Source organism: Alligator mississippiensis, chromosome 12, assembly GCF_030867095.1.
Source record: "Alligator mississippiensis isolate rAllMis1 chromosome 12, rAllMis1, whole genome shotgun sequence".
NCBI classification, from domain to species: Eukaryota; Metazoa; Chordata; order Crocodylia; family Alligatoridae; genus Alligator; species Alligator mississippiensis.
Genome location: NC_081835.1, coordinates 21,644,113 through 21,661,714, shown reverse-complemented (window position 1 = coordinate 21,661,714; position 17,602 = coordinate 21,644,113). Strand labels below are relative to the sequence as shown.

Below are 17,602 nucleotides of genomic sequence, written 5' to 3'. Positions count from 1 at the left end.
ATGCAAAAAAATAAAGTAGATTCTAGAAAATACCAATATTAAGTGTCTATTCTATTTTTCAGAAGTAAAAGCTACATATCACCAAGATGAGTTCATTGCATATTAATGATCATGTGAATTCTGAGTTTAAAAAACTCACACACCTGCATCCTAAATCCATTTCCACAAAGTTTATACAACTCTTAGGGGACACTGATATCAACCAGCTTCACATGTCAGCTACTAAAACCAAGCAAAAGCTTTCCAAGGGCAAAAATTCACAACATCCACTCAGCTAACTGTTCTGTTGGTGCAGTAATACAAAATAATGATAGAAGGCGCCCAACAGCTTTAGTTGGACTCTGTAAATACTAAAAGGGAGAGACAAAACTTAAGCATACAGGTAGTAAACCAAAGGGTTCTGTCCATATCGATAAACTTTAGAGGATATGTATAATTCTGAATATCTTTTCCTTGAAACGCCTGTTCAATTTCTGGTTTCATAGCTAATTTTTTTTTTTTTAGAAGTATAATGGTCTTAGAATTATATAACAAAATCGATATAGTAGTATTCAACAAACATTCATTTTTTCACAGTGTTGAACTCTTCAGTGGCCTGAACAAACTGCATTTTTCAAACTGGTAGTACGAGATGCATGTTCTTGTTTTGTGAAAAGCGAAATGGAAAAATAAGTCCACAGCAACTGATTAAAGCTTTTGCATTTCATAATTTGGATGAAACACATCTGTTTAAAGAGGCATTCTTGTGCTCTCAGCTTTCATTTGTCCATACCTCACTTGATATTTTACTTTCTCTGAAATTTGATAATTTGCCTATGGTAAAGCTGATGATATTGCTCTATTTGAAACAAGGTTCCACTTTTATTTATTAATGTTCAGATTTTGACCATTATACACCTGTACACAAAAGTAAACATAATAAAAAGACTAAGATATATTATTTTTAATATCATAGTAAAATGAGCTCTGACAATACTGATGTTTACAATATTGGAGACCTTGGGGACAGATTTACTGATCCTGAAATAACTAAAAAAGAAACAACATAAATGACAGTGACAGTTTTCCATACTCAAGCTTTCCAGACTTAGGAAGTATTTCTAAATATAACAACAACACTCCAGCACTAACAAAACAGAATAATTTTATTCACATTTTTTAAAAGGCCTTATAACTATAAAAATTAAGTCTAAAATACTTCTCTACATAAGAGTGTACTGACAAGGAAAAGTACAGAACAATCTTATTTGTTCCAAACCTACACAAGTACTGTTTAAACAAGGAGACTTCAGACTTCTTTTGGTTTGGATAAATTCAGCTGTCCATTGAAGGTAATGTATCTTTGATGCAGTTTCACTAAACATGCATAATTTAGCAAGTGCCTTCAAGCTACTCAGCAGACATACCTAGTATGTTTTAAGTGATAAAACTCTCAGAGACAAATTCTACCCTCCTCCATTACAACTGGACCTAATCCTTAGGATCACTATTCTCCTTGCCAAAAAGGCACACAAAGAAGACTAAACATGATCATAATGTATCTAATATTTAAGTATTTCATGAATGTGGAGTGTGGTTAAGTTTAACACTTCTGCAGTCTCAATAAAATAATTCCATTTTTTTTGTAAATCCCACATTTCACCCATTTTAAGAAGCACTCATAAAACCAGTTAACTTGCTGCTATGGCACAATATAAATTAACCCTTGTTATCGGATTAGGTTTCCTGATTAAAAATGGGGAAAAAGACACAGACACGATGCATTAAGTAGTTGTTTCTGCTTTCCCTTCACATTCATGTAATCAGCTACTCTACATCACAGTTAGCAAGTAACATAACTGGTATTTGGCACCAGAATATCTAAAACTATGCATCAGAAAAGGAAATTCTCAATTACCTCTTGCAAAGATTAATCTAAAAAAAAAAAAAAAGACTGCTCATAACATCTACTTTCTAGGTAGAAACTCAATATTTGGAGATGGAAGAGTGAGATGTATAAGACAGATAACTATATATACTTGGCAACTTATTTTGAGAGAATGTTTTCCCAAACCAATTCAGAGAACTTCAGGGAAAAGGTAGCTAACAAATGGATCAATAAAGGTCATACCTCTGTTTCTTTAGTTGGGCTGGTCGCTGTCTGTACTTCCAAGGTGCAATTTGCCCTCTTGACCGTGAGGTAAAAGGGGTAATCCTTAGCCACCATTGTGGCAGGAGTAGCAGTTTCGGGTGTCACAGCTGATTCTATTTGAGTGCAAAATTCAAAGACAAAGCTGAGCCTTGCCTCCCGGTGCTCAGCAGTCAGTAATTGAAATGTCCTGCACTACGCTTCTGATAGCATGACCTAAACAATTCTTGTTCTGGAATAAGGCAAGAAAGAGACGAGCTCCTAGTGTCAGGCAAGTGTAACATAATACTGCTCATTACTGAAACCCGCCCACAACCAGAAGATGGGGAGGGGAAGTGGGTAAAAACTAAGCTGAATCAGTGGAAAGGAACAAATTACTGTAAACTCACTCAGCTACCAGTAGAAAACACATAGAAGAAATTCATGCTATTTTCAGCAGAAAATTACTCCTCTTCTATTCTGCAACCTTGCTAGCTATGGGGCACCCACAATGTAAAAAACAAATATGCATTTTAATCCAACCTTATTCCAAGTCATTTCTTGGATAAATTGCAGGGGAAACTGCAACTTAATTAGTACCTCTTTGTTGGGTAGACAATGTAGCGCTAAATATTAGACAGAAATGCACAAATTTATGGCAAGTAACCCTGGTAATAACTTTTTAGGGAGATGATTACTGCCCTTAATAAAAGCCTTGTTTTATTAACTGCCTATGGATGGTGTCGACTGTTCTTATGTTATTTCATGTGATGTCTAGAGGCACTTGTCCTGATGGGGAAAATAGCTGGTGGTTAGCATTTTCCCATTAGACCCTCCTACCATGTGGCACTTTTCAGTTTTTGTTAGTCCAGATTATTGCTTTTTCTTCTTTGGCGGGGAATAGGTTTTTTTGTTTTTGAAACTTACACTCGGCTTCAATTGTTCAGACAGGTTGCTTCCCCCACCCTTTCTGGTAGCAAGCTGGGGAAGTAGAAAAGAACCTTTGTCTGACTTGTTATACAGTATGTTTCAGTGTCTACAATTCAGTTTGATGTTTACCACAGTACAAAAGTAGTAAAAAAAAAAAAGACTTCCTGAAGAGAGAGAGGAAATGTTAGAGGCCCCATTTTTACATGAGTAACATGGGATCTGTCTGACAAAGATGGCATCTGGGAGACAAGGAAAAGGAAGCTGTGATTAGGAAACTGGTGGGTAGGGAATGGAGGAGAAAAAATACATAAAAGTAATTTCGGTCAAGAAGTACACTAAGGACAGACAACAATCCTCTTGCATAACTTTATCAGGGAAACTATGTTTTCCAGGGACAGTAAGGCTATCCAGGGATTTTGTAGTATTTTTCTTTTTCCAACAGCTAATAAGAAGCTTTCAGGCCTTTAATATGTAAACCATTCTAAACAACAGGTTTGTTCAGCACGTTTTACCTCCTATTGAATACTGTGCATATTTTTGGTGGGTTTTAGATAAGAGGTTGTAATCATAGTGTGTGCTTTTACAATTTAGCACTGTTCAAGAATCATACTAAACATCTGGAAGTTGGAAGTACATGAGTTATTACCAGTAAATCATTATGCATATAAAAGGTACTTATATCTATTGGAATATAGTCAATTCATCCATTAGCTCATTTAACAAAGTGTCTATAACCTTGTATAGGGAAGGGGAAAAAGATGATCAGAGAAAATATTCCACTCTAGTATCACATTTAAGATATGACATGAGTGAAATGCACAGACTACAATGCATAGATCATCCAGAAATGAACAAGATAGTTTAGCAGAGAGACCAAATGTAAAGGTTATTCAGAAGATCCTTGAAAAAGGACTAATTTTTTCTGTCAACAAAATGCCATGCCCATATGGTGCTGTATAAATGTCTCTGACATGTTATTGTCTAAATAATGTAATGATAATTATAATTGCAGACTGTAAAAGAAATAAAGTTGCGAAGTCCTCAGTGAATGACCATAAAAATATGAAAGGCTGTATTACGCTGTGGAAAGATTCCATAGTTTGTTAGTATGTCCCCCAGTCTACAGACAATAAATTAATTCTTTATGCTGGTGTTACTATATTTTTCTGTTAATCTGCTTTGACAGGGCCTCAAATGTCATGACTTCATGGTATATATACAATTCTAAAACAAACTGATACATTGTCAACTCTTCTTTTCTTAGGAATCAAGTGTTTCACAGTCCCAAACCACAGTTTTATACCAGTCTGGGAAGAAGAAATCCAAAAGTAGAATAGTGCAGTACAACTGCTACTGTTAGGCTCCTAGTCCAAGCCTTGATTTTAAATAACCATGGCTTTTATTTATGGTTTTCAGTGTTGATACCATTTTAACACTCAGCTTCACTTAAATCAATGAGTCAAAGTGCCTTTCAGGACTTGCCCTCAGAGCTCAGCATTATAATCCTATAAAATGCTTCACAGAGTCCATAGTGTTTCACACAGGACAAGAACCTACTGGTTCAGGGACTGAAATAATTAACTCTGGTTTATTTGTTTGCAGGAAAAATACCTGAGAGGGGATCGTCTTTCTGGTACTGATCACACTGGTGTTTCAGTTTAAATGGTTTAAATGTAAGCAAGAAGAAGCCAATCACCAGGAATGAAATGTATTGCTTATACTATAGCAGAGGTGTTAAACTCATGTGCCCTCCCCACAAGATGGATCTGGACTGTGAGGCTCCATGAGGTTGGATCTGGACCCACATCCAGCAGCATGGCAAGCAGCAGTGGCTTTAACGACAGCGGGTGCCTGAGTTGCTGTGTTGGCTCAGAGAGCTGTGGGGGTTAATGCAGCTATCATTCACGAAGCAGCTGCTAAAGAGAGCTCCCAACAGGGCTCTGTAAACCTGGGTTACAGCTTAGGTTAACAGCTTATCAGACTCTACATCAGACCTGTGTCTCAACCTACATTTAATTATGCAGCCTATTACTAAAAGTTCAGTGACATTAGAACCACGTTTTACAGTAATGTTTCACCACAAAACAACTGTCCTCAATCTGGCCTCATTTGCACTATGAAAAATGTGCATTTTAAATTTCTAATTTACCCTCTTGTTTAATTTTTTCAAACTCATGGTATGTATTTACCATATTTACCCAAATCCAGGACAATATTTAATATAAGACTACCCCGCCAATAATTAGATTCTGTACATGGAAAATTTATAAATTGTTATAATTTTCCATGTATAGAATATAATTATTGGAAGGTTTTCTTTAATTTGTCCCTCCACTGCTACAGCAGGGAGAGGCAGAAGGTTGGGGGGACAACCCCCCTGTAGCAGAGGGGACAAACAACCTGATCCCTTCCCCTTGCCCCCACCACTGTTTGTCCCTCCTGCTGCCTGCCCTGCCTTGTGCCTACACCCCTCAGCACCTGTGTCCCATTGCCTCTGTCACCTGAAGCTTCAACTTTATCTGCCCCACACAGCTTCTGTCTCCAGGTTGGGCCCAGAGCCAAAGCTACTGCAGCCACCTGCACCCCACCCCCTTTCTATCTTGCACTGAATCCAAGACAAGGGGCCTTTCCCCTAGATTGAACAGAAGGAAAACATCATCTTGGATTTTTTGTGCCCATTGTCTAGACAATGGGGCATATCTGCATCAATTAAAACATTCAATCCAATAATAATGCAGTTGTCAATATTGAATAGCATTCCAAATACACATCAGACCAATAAAAAAAGGCAATAATACCACTAGAATGCTACAATTTTTAAATACAGGTCTCAGTTTATACTCCAAGTCCTACTTAGACAACAGGTTGAGTAAACAGGTAAAGACCACATTATCTCATTAAAATTAACCTGGATTCCAGTGAACTTAATGGAAGAGATATCCATGTTTATAGATCCTTCCTCTAGTCCTCATACATTTCAATTTAGGCAAAGTTATGCAATGCAACTTTTGAATTAAAGTAAGGGGTAGGTGAACAGAGATTAAGGTACATATGACCTAGATCATAAACATCAATATCTGACTTGCAATTGGAAGCATTCAGAGTGTAGGTATTCTGGCACTTATGCAGCTATATAGGCCACTGCATCCTACACAACGTGAAATTAATGACTCTAAAGTGTAGTAATGAAAAATGAAACATTAAGTGCTTCTCATGTGACTGAGTTTTTGTCATCAGTATTGACTGGACTCTGTCTTCAGAAAGAGGCAAAAATACAGTTAACCCTTACAGATAAGTCTGCACGAATTTCAAGCATGAATACATCATACAGAAAGATGAACAAGACGTTCAGAATATGAATGAACAAATAGGCCAGCTGTGAAAGCCCAAGCTTGAAGGCATAACCCTTCAGGCACAAATCCTGGTAGCTGTGCACAAACAAGCCAGCTGTGTTTTGTTAACATGAGCAAGGGTGTGCACATCAAGTGGGGACAGGGTTAGGGGTATTGCAGATTTTCTTGTTCTTTTGGGACACTGCTTCCCCATTCAATGTAGGATTCCCTACTACAGACCATCCCATGACATTTGAAGAAGCGTAACCAGAAGTCTCCAAGTTCATCTTCTATGGTAAACTGCAAAAGAAAATCCATTTGGGAACCTTTTCACCTTTTTCAGGAGGGAAACAGCACCATTTTTAAACTCTAAAGGGATCAGCATGGATGCTTCCTATCTTGATCTCCTTAATTTGATACACAACAACCACTATCAGATTGTAATGTTCTATCTGGCTTCTTGCTGCCATTTCATTTTAAGGTTTAGCCAGATCAATGGGTTAACTACAACAACTGCAGTGGCAGTATCAAAGAGTTGCAATGGACAATTCTGCTACACAGTACATAACTGACCTGAGTCAGCTGCTTTCTTATGACTGCAGCAACCCATCAAAGACAATCTAGGCAATAAACAAAGATGGTTCTGGGACCATCTCTGGTTCCTGGAGTTCATTCATCTGTTCTGGATGTGGAAAATAAGTGTAGACAGGTGGGAGAGGTCTGCTTACAAACTGTGTGCAGAGCGTGGGAATGGCTTTAAAAACTAGTACATTTTCTCACCTATACCATGCTCCAGAATACAGAACATACCCTGTTTTGAAAAAGCAGCACCAAGAAACCTTCTACCAAGGTCCTACCTCAGGTAACTAACTGGGTGGCAGCAGCTAGAGAGCTGAGCCTACTTATGAACCTGCTACAGGCCCTGCGTGCCACATGGGGCCCATGGACTTACCCTGCGTGCCGCCCAAATTGGGCTCACTGGGTCTGGGGCCACACGCTGGGTCCAACACTCTGCACTCTGCTACTAGACACTCAGATTCATAGGTATTAACTTCAGCAGCAGTACTTACAAGAAGTAAATTAATACTAGAGACCATTGTTTTGAAAAACATCAATTTACTATGACCATTTTTATAGGCATTTATATTTTAGTAGCTTAAAAGAATAGAAATTGGGGTGCATATCTGGAAGTATAGAAAGATAAAGATTATGTGCTACAAAATAGCTGCCAGATCTTCTGTCCCTTCCAGGAAGCTCTACAATTGCTAAGAGTTTTGGCAGGTTTTATCCCACAAGGGTATGGGAGATATAAGGTGGCAACCACCACAGTACTACATAACACCCATGCCCTTGTTATAGGATAAAACTTGCCAAAAACTGGTATCAACTTGAGAGCAGCTGTGAGAGAGTTAACAGTGGACTGTTCCCCATTCTTTCTTTTCAAGAAGGGCAAAACAGCTGGCCACCCTCTTGTACTGCATGAAAAAACAGCTCTAGGCCTTGACTCTGGAAAAATATTTTTTTCTACATGTTACCTTCCAAACAAGCCATACCCCTTATTTTGGGGTGGGTGGTATGTAAGAAAATATGGTAAAATTCAATTGCATTGTTACTACCTTCAGACTTAGTGGATACAAAAAAACTAAAAGAGAGTACATATGGTAAGATTTGTAAATAAGAGAGCTTTGTAATTGTATTGTTTTGGGTTTTTCCCCCCAAAACAATTCAATACTACCAAAAAAGAGGTTGTCCTGCATAAGAGCAGGAAGTTATCTGATACTCCTTGGATCTCACTCTAATCTGCTTGTCATATTATAACTCCACTGACTTTACTGAAATTAGTCAGATTTACATTGGCAGTACAATCTAGAAAAAAATCTCTTCCTTCATCTTTAATTAAAAAAAGGTGGCTCAGATCAACAGCATCTCCATATAACTTCAATTAACGTGCAGGATTTTTGGTGTTTTCTGCTACAGATACTGATTTACTTGAGTAAATAACACTGCACAAAAATTGTCATAAAGAACCATAATAATCTGCAATCATTGGTAGCAATATAAGGAAATGTGCATCACCAAAAGGGACATTGTATCATTAGCAAACCTCTCTAAAAAAGTTGAAAGACCTTATTTCCAGTGTAAATTAATAAATTGAAAAGTGCATGTGTGCTTACACATACACACCCCATACAGAGTGTCCATATATATGGGAATTTTATTTTTGATCATGTTCAACTTCACTCTGTCCACTCCAACATTTCTCCAGTGTAAATAAGGAGGATAGTCCACCTTTCAGAAACAAAGAAAGGTTCCTCTCAAACAGGTCAGTTCAGACAAAGCATTGCCTGTCTAAAACTGCATGGGGTTTGGAATGTATGCATAAATCTTGACAGTGATTAATTAGTAGGTAGAAAGCAGATAAGTTGCAAGATAAATGAAATTTATCACATGGTTCCAAAAATGATTACACTACTGTACTTCATCTCCTCCACATATGGAGTGTGTGTTATTTTATGTTAATATATGTAAGGGTCAAATGGAATCTATGTCAATATACATAAATTAAAAATGGAGAAAGCATGGGCAAAAGTCAGTCATATAATAAGAATAAAAAAATAAAACTCAAAATAAAATAGTACACATTTTAAACAATGGAATACATTATCAAAAACATTTCAGGACTAAAAATGAGAATAAAATATGATCGAGGGATGAATAATTAAAATCAAATGACTATTTTTAAATATATAATGGGATATTGCTTGAGGTTTGTAGTAAGTGTAACCCTCCTGCCAGGTATTAGAGAGCACTAACAAGGGCCAGGTTAAAATTATGAGTTTTACAATATTCAAATTCAGCTTAATCCTCAACCCAGAAACCTGGGAAAATAAAATTTAACCAAGTGTTCTAACATGCACAAACTTCTCCATTTGCAAGTAAATGTTAAATTAAAACAGGGTTTATTACAGGGAAATGGGAGGAAGCATATACCTTAAGGAATAACTTAATGATTAACCCTTAATTATAGCTCAAAACAGATCACAGTCATAGTTAGCTCAAACCAGATCCCAGTCACAGTTACTGGTGTACCAACCTGGTGAGCCCCAATTTCACCCAGTCAGTTAGGAAGGGAGTCTACCCACTATGCCAGCCAAAGTAGCAGGAGCTAGATAGCCCTGCACCCAAAATGCAAAGTTCTGGGTAGTGAGGCCCACCTCAGAGACCCTGTTGCTCCCTGATGCCAAGGGTTACCACTCAACTCTGGGGACTCTACCGCCTACACCACCCAAAGTAGCAAATGCTGGGTAGGGAAGCCCACATCAGTGTTGTTCCCACTCTGCTGCTAGAGACACTGCTAGAGTATAACACTAGGGAGTGCTGCTCTGGCCGCTGCACATGGTTGCATACTTAACAGTATTCGCATTGCATGGCACCTCATGGCATCCTTGAAAAGATCTCAAGACACCCCAGGACGATATGGCACCCTGGTTGAGAAGCACTGCACTACAGCATCCTGTGCTCAGAAGCACTTTTATTCTGAGAAGATGATTGAAGGCATCCAAGAAATGACACCTGTCTGCCCTCTGCTCTTCCTGTACATGTACTTACTTTATCCTAAAACTGATGGCCATCCCATCACAAGGCTTATGGTGAGGAGTGACTTTTTAATGACCTCTGAATAACTTGGCTGTGACACCACTTATGTGCCTACACACTTTATAATTTGGAAGGGAGGGCCAGTGGATACAAAATCTGATCCCTTTACAACAGCACACTTTAACCTCAAACAACAAAACCCATGCCTACAAACAGTGAAAACAACCACAAGTAGCTCCACAAGCCTACGGTAATGAGGGTATGCAGATGAGAAAGTACAAGGCTACCATTATAGACTAGAAGCATAGTCAAACTTGCCCTTGCTCTTTCAGAAGGACATTGCTAGGCTTCCTTTCCATTATCAGTATAACAGTTCAGCAAATGCCTGGATGATCTGTGACATTTTCTTCATTTTGCTGCGTAAGTGAGATTGTCAGCTCTACAGTAGGGGCTGTGTGATTTGCCTCTTGCTGGACAAGTGCTCAACACAGCTTCCAAAGTCTGCCTCTCTAACACTGAACTTGAAATCCCAAAGATACCACATCTACTCAAAGAACTAGACATGACGTTCAGCAACCTCTGAATCAAAGCCTAACTGAGCACCCAAAGGGACATTACTAATAAAACCTTAGAACCTATTATTATTCTTCACACCGACTTCAACATACATGTTCATACAGTTCTGAAATCTGCAAGCTTACTAGATTGTTTTGATTGCCTTGTAGGGGCATGGCAAGATGTACAGCTAAGAACAATAAAGTTCTATGCTGTGTCAGGGGCACAGAGCAAAACAAGGCTATGAAAGAGTCTGAAAAATGTTCCCCTATTACTATCATAAAAGAGAACATGGTGGCTGCTGCAACTAGGTGAGGATTTTCTCATGCTCAGAGGTTGATTTTGAAAAAGTTCCACTTCTGAAGAATGCATAGGCCTTGGAGGCTTTGAGTGTCTTCTGATACTTCTCATAACAAGGAGGGCTCAGGAGTAAGGTTTACTAGTCTCCAGAGCCGGCTCGCCCTATCCTGTGAAACCTGAGGCCACAGGGAGCCTCACACCCAAGGGCCTCCTGCGGCTGTGAACGCTCTAAATCAGTGCCATAGTGGAGGGGCAGTTGGCACCAGTCTGCATTGCCACCACTTTCACATCCGGCCACTCTCCCCACCATGGCTTCTTCAGCTGCTTGCCACCCGCTTTGCACCCCCCCTCCCCCCGACAATGCTGATGCTGGCTTCGTTGCACCAGGGGCCCCCAAAACTATATCCTGCAGAAGGCCCCAAAAATTTTTGGGCTGGCCCTGCTGGTCTCTTTTGACATTACATCCTACCTCCAAAGCAAAACCGTGACTGAGAAGAGAGTAAAATCAACGTAGAATTTCACGCAAACTGAATGTAAAGGTGCATCTTTTCTCAAGTCAATTACTGACTGATACTAATCATGAAATAACAACATGCTTTGATGTGAAATATGACTTGACTTTAGGTTGTATTGGTTGTCATGGTTTTTGTGTTCTTTAACCCTATAAATACAGCTTGACACTTTACATTATAAAAGTCACTCAATCCTGCTCTGTAGCGAGCTGTTTTATATATCAGAAAAATGGGTTGCTATTGGCCAGATAACAATCGATAGCTGCAACAGCTGCTTAGGGAAAACCAGCTGTACTCTTAGAAACAATCATGCAAAGAGAGAGAAATGTACAAGATTATTCAATTGATCTTTTTCCTGTCTGCCTTTCCTAAATGTACTATTGTGAAAAGCACTGAGAAGCTAGAGGAATCCTGAACCTACACAGACTTTATATACTTAAATCTGAGACAACCATGGATACTCATAAAAACAGAATTTACCCTACGAAGTTAATAGTAGACAATTGGTAATTCTGCCCTTATTCCACATACATCTGTTCTTTTGCAGCTTAGAAGCAATGATGGCCCACTGAGCAAATTACTGAGAACTTAATGCTTCCCCACCCCTGCAACACACCCAACAATGCAAACTAATTACTAACCAAGGTGGTCCCTCTCTCGGGAATGTAGAGGGTGCGGTAAGGCAGGATAAAAATGACCCTTTCAGGAGGTACAGTTATAATAAGTTGGCTGATATTTGTTTAATATACACATTTGTTGGGGGGAAGGACAGAAACTGACCTAACATAAGTTTATATTTTAAACTGTGTAGGTCAAGTTCTGTTACAAATCATAAAGACAAGCACAAATATAACTAGTCCTTGATTATTTTTTATATTAACAGATCTGTGTTATAGAGAAGGAAGAATGGAAGTTGCCGGTCCACTGTTTAATTGAGATTAAATAGCCATGATTTAGACACTCATATTAAATTACAGATTCAGGGAGCCAGGCAGGAGGAAGCAAAGGACATGGAGGGGGAGGAAGCTCTCCACAGAGCACTGCTGCCAGCTGAGCAGCTACATGGTATTATTATTTTCTCTGCAGGAAATCCCTGTCTCTAGCTCAGAGTGTTTATATCAAGATACCACAATAGTGGTCTTCAGAGACTGTGCCTATATTTGTGAAGAAAAATGTTTGCATGTGAATGGGCAGGGTTGGGGGGAAATGAAGAAAGAATTAAAAAATAGGAGTAGAAACCACCATCCATTAGTATACACTGGTTATTACTATTTTCTAGAAAGAAAATTATTTTGGAGAAGCAGCGTAGACTGCTAGAGCTTGAGTAAGATTCTAAAGAAGTGGGCTCCAATCCAAGTTTTACCACTGTCCTCTTCTGTAACATTAACCAAATCACTTCCTTTTTCAGTGACTCTGTTTCCCTTCTCCCCATCTGCCTTATCTTGCCTGTTCAGACAGTAAACTCCTCAGGATGGGAAAGTCGATGTCTGTAGAGCGCCTAGGGTCCCCACCACACTGCTGTCTAGTGGCCTTGGGTACTACTATATTACAAGTTAAAAATAATGGCAAATTCTGCTCCCATTGAAATCAATGGCAGAACTTTTACTGAGTTTAATACAGGATCAAGCTCTTTGTGAATACTTTATTCTCTACATTGCACTAATTTTAAATAATATTATAGATTTCAATGTGTTTGGAGACTCAGTTGATTCTTGCTGTTTTACTTTCTTTACCTCTTACTTAGAGCAACCCTCCCTTCATTCTGTGACGGTGTCAGGAATTACTAATGCACAACCCACCCTTCATAAGGATTTGATTATTTCTGCAAACCTTAGAGCATGTTGTTATTTTTATTCTACACAGTTGCTGTACTTAAAATACAAAAAAATTAAAAATTCTGACACAGCGTCAGAATAATGCTGAGTTTCTGATCAGAAGTTTAAAAAAAAAAAGACCCACCCATTAATTTTTTCATAACAACAGTCCACTATTATTCCTTTTCATAAATACTTATTTTGCCAATCTGAAATAAAGCATAAAAGGAACATCCAAATTTCCTGAGTTTAACTACTTGGAACACAAACCCAAACATTGACTTTATTATGCATCCTTTCCTGAACCTGGTTTTTTCTTTGCTAGATCACAGCCAAAGCAGATGCCAGCAGCATTTCCCTATCCAGACTTAATAACTCAAGCTGTTTTGCCCCAAGCGGACCAAAAAGTACAGAGAACTTTCAACTACCATTTCAATGTGGATTATTTTTTCTCTTAAACTTATTTTATTCCTCCAACACATGCCCACAGCAAGAGAATTTAGATATGTGATCTATGAGATTTTTTAAAAGTTGGTCTATTGGGAAAACTTTTATAAAATATAAAGAGAAGGAACACAAAAAATCACATCAATGTATTTTTCTCATTAAAAGCTTTATGAAAAGCCAATTTACAAGAACCCTAAGTAAACAGATATACACTTCATATCTCACCTATAACATATTTAATCTAACATTTAGCAAGACTAATAGATTTAAAAAAACCTGAGTCTACAAATCACTCCACAGGTAGACCCAATAAGGGCCATCTGAGCTGTGTACTGCAAAGGGAGGAAATCTACACTGAAACTAAAAACTTGTCTCTTACACTCTAATGTTCCTGGACTTCCTGTTACTCTAGGATGGGTGACCACTGCACATGATCATAAACAGAATTTCCATGACCATAATGCAAAGCCTTACAATTTGAAATATCGTGGAATAATTGTTTAGAATGCATTATTTTATTTGTGATGCCCAATCAACATACCTGCATAGACTCTATGTGATAAATCAGCTGATAAAATAGATTAAAATCAAGAAAATATCAGTCAAGTACTTCCTTATTTTATGTGAAGTGGAAGCAGAAATACCACTTGTCATTTTGGCATTGCTTTCAATGATAGATGCATCTTTGCAAAGATTGAAAAAATGCATTAACAGCCACAGACTTATTGTACAACCAGTTCCTATTCCTTTAAATGTGTATGATCTTAGAGATGAGCCTGACAACAATGTGCCTCTAGCATAAAAATAAGAAAGAACAGCACCTCCTATGCTGTATAATGTATTTCCTTGGTCAGTTAACATTCATCAGACAGAAAAATGGCAAATTAAAATTGAGAAGTGGTAGTATAGCCAACAACATCCTTAGCTCTCTTCTTTCAATTAGTCTTTCCAATTCTCTTTGCATACTTGTCCACTGCAGTTTCATTGCACATTACAGCTCATTGGGGTTGGACATACATTGTCTACTGGCTATTAGCAACTTGCTTAATAGAATCAGACATGTATTAGAATTAAAACCCCCAACCAAACTCCAAAAGCATCATATTATGGACATTTTCCAACACTTATTAGTGGCTCACTTTGACAGAATCACAATTTTAAATCATGCTCAATGGGCACATCTACAAGAGACATTTAGTGCAGAGTTGCCAAATTAGCTCTGCAGTAAATGTCTAAGCATCTGTACATGTAGCTCTGGTAAGCCACAGGAAACTAATAAACTCTGCAGCAGGTTAGTACTTATAAATACCTGCTGTAGAGTTTTTTTGTGCACAGCACACACGTGTAGACACTGACCCAGCTGGCTGGTGCAAAAGGGTGCTTCAGTGCGGGGGCTGCCTGCCTGCTAGCCCTACACAACCTTTGTGCCACAGCCCGACCCTCTGCAACACGTTGAGCCAGGTCAGAGCAGCCCCCGGCTGGCAGGCAGACCTTCTAGGCCCCTTGCCAGCCGGGGCTGCTCCACCCTGGCTCAATGTTCTGTGGTCCCAGGCACACGTAAACATGGTGCCCAGGAGCAATAAACTCTGGCATGATACCAATAATAGTTTATTGCTGAGCATTAATATGAATGTATAGGTGTGTCCTGTGTACAATTTCCCCCCACACTGTGTCTTAGAAGCAATTATTAAAACACAAAGAAGTACAGAACCTTATGATGTTTAACAGGGCTCTGCATAGGCTTTTTAAGAAGCTCACTTTATTTGGTCACTGAATCACTGGTTATTAGGAAAAAAAGATACTTTACCCAGTACGACTCTAGTAAGCAGCAGACATTGTTTTTACTGATACTGCTTGAACAACAATAAGGCAGTGAGGCTGTAGCTTCTAGAAATCTTCAAGTTACAAGGTTTACTTCTTTTTAAAAGGTATGTTGTATGAAATTACTCATAGAACTGTACTCTTAGCACTAAACAAATGTCATTAAAATATAGAAAATAAAATGAAACTAAAATAAATGTTTAGCTCAACATACCTAAACTGATGCTTCACATAAGAAAGGCAGGCTCATCCTTGTTAAAGAGCTTATGACTAGAGACAGAAATTACATATAAACCAATATAAATGATCGGAAACTGATTCAAATCTGTAACAACAAAAGTTCAGTGCACATAAACTCCTTTCAAAATGGCTGAAACCGGTTTAAGATTCATAGATGTTAGGGTCACAAGGGACCTCAATAGATCATCGAGTCTGACCCCCTGCATAGGCAGAAAAGCACGCTGGGTTCAGATGACTGCAGCCAGATGCCTATCTAACCTCATCTTGAAGATCCCCAGGGTAGGGGAGAGCATCACCTCCCTTGGGATCCCATGCCAGATTTTGGCCACCCTAACTGTGAAGAAGTTCCTCCTAATGTCCAGTCTAAATCTGCTCTCTGCTAGCTTATGGCCATTATTTCTTGTGACCCCCAAGGGGCGCCTTGGTGAGTAGAGCCTCACCAATTCCTTTCTGTGCCCCCATGATGAATTTATAGGCAGCCACAAGGTGCCTCTCAACCTTCTCTTGAGGAGACTGAAGAGGTCCAGGTGCCCTAGTCTCTCCTCATAGGGCCTGGCCTGCAAGCCCTTAACCGTACAAGTGGCTCTTCTCTGGACCCTCTCCAGGTTATCCACATCCCTCTTAAAGTGTGGTGCCCAAAACTGCACGCAGTACTCCAACTGAGGTCTGACCAGCGCCCGATAGAGGGGAAGTATCACCTCCTTTGTTTTGTTCGTCATGCATCTGCTGATGGATGATAAAGTGCAGTTAGCTTTGCTGATGACTTCATCACACTGATGACTCATGTTCATCTTGGAGTCCACTAGGACTCCGAGATCCCTTTCCACTTCCGTGCTGCCAAGCAGGTCATTTCCTAGGCTGTAGGTATGCTGGACATTTTTCCTCCCCAGGTGCAGCACTTTGCATCTCCCCTTGTTAAATCGCATTCTATTGTTTTCTGCCCATTTGTCCAACCTGTCCAGGTCTGCTTGTAGTTGTTCCCTGCCCTCCGGTGTGTCCACTTCTCCCCACAGTTTTGTGTCATCCGCAAACTTGGACAGAGTACACTTCACTCCCTCATCCAAGTCACTGATGAAGACATTGAAGAGTATCGGTCCAAGGACCGAGCCCTGCGGGACCCCACTGCCCACGTCCTCCAGGCCGATATCGACCCATCCACCACCACTCTCTGGGTATGACCCTCTAGCCAATTTGCCACTCACCGGACTGTGTAATCATCCAAGTCACAGCCTCTTAATTTGTTCACCAGTATGGGGTGGGATACCGTATTGAAGGCCTTCCTGAAGTCTAAGTAAACGATATCTACCCCTACTCCTGCGTCCAGGTGTTTTGTAACCTGGTCATAAAAAGAGGCTAGATTAGTCAGGCATGATCTACCTGCTATGAACCCGTGCTGGTTTCCCCTCAGCATAATTTTTCCTGCTGGGCTCTCACAGATATGAGCCTTAATAATCTTTTCAAAGACTTTACCAAGGATTGAGGTGAGTCTGACTGGCCTGTAGTTGCTTGGATTCTCCTTCCTCCCTTCCTTGAAAATAGGGACCACATTGGCCCTTTTCCAGTCCTCTGGGACCTGGCCCATGTGCCACAAGTGCTCAAAAATTCTTGCCAGTGGCTGTGCAATGACATCAGACAGTGCCTTCTGCACCCTCGGATGGAGCTCATCCAGGCCAAGATAGACCTAGATGGATGTAGTATCAGACTTAACCATCAAGTCAAGTCAGTCTGGAAGCTGCTATGACCACTGGGGCACCTTAGGTGTGCATCACTGGTGATTCTTTGGGAAAAGTGACCTGGAGGCACCCATCTCCTCTCCAGGTATGGGTGGATGTTGGTTCACAGGAAGCTCATCCAGCCTTTAACAGCTCTTGTTTTTAGTTCTGCTGGGTGTCCGCACACCCTCTTCACCCAGGCTAGCTCATGTGAGGAAACTGGTTTAGTTGCCAA

At 39.7% G+C, this 17,602-nt stretch overlaps 1 protein-coding gene across 2 annotated transcripts in view; it reads right to left on the bottom strand.

Annotated features, from left to right (window-relative positions):
* Window positions 1-17,602, bottom strand: part of ARHGEF3 (Rho guanine nucleotide exchange factor 3) — a 303,899-nt gene that overhangs the window by 54,993 nt on the left and 231,304 nt on the right. The window contains exon 1 of one of the 2 annotated variants that reach the window (XM_006266703.4): window positions 2,111-2,376. The exons of the other annotated variant lie outside the window; for it this stretch is intronic. Within the exon in view, the coding sequence (XP_006266765.1) occupies window positions 2,111-2,206 (96 nt within the window). The 5' untranslated portion in view covers window positions 2,207-2,376. Of the gene's footprint in view, window positions 1-2,110; window positions 2,377-17,602 lie in introns of those variants that run through there. 2 annotated transcript variants of the gene reach the window in all.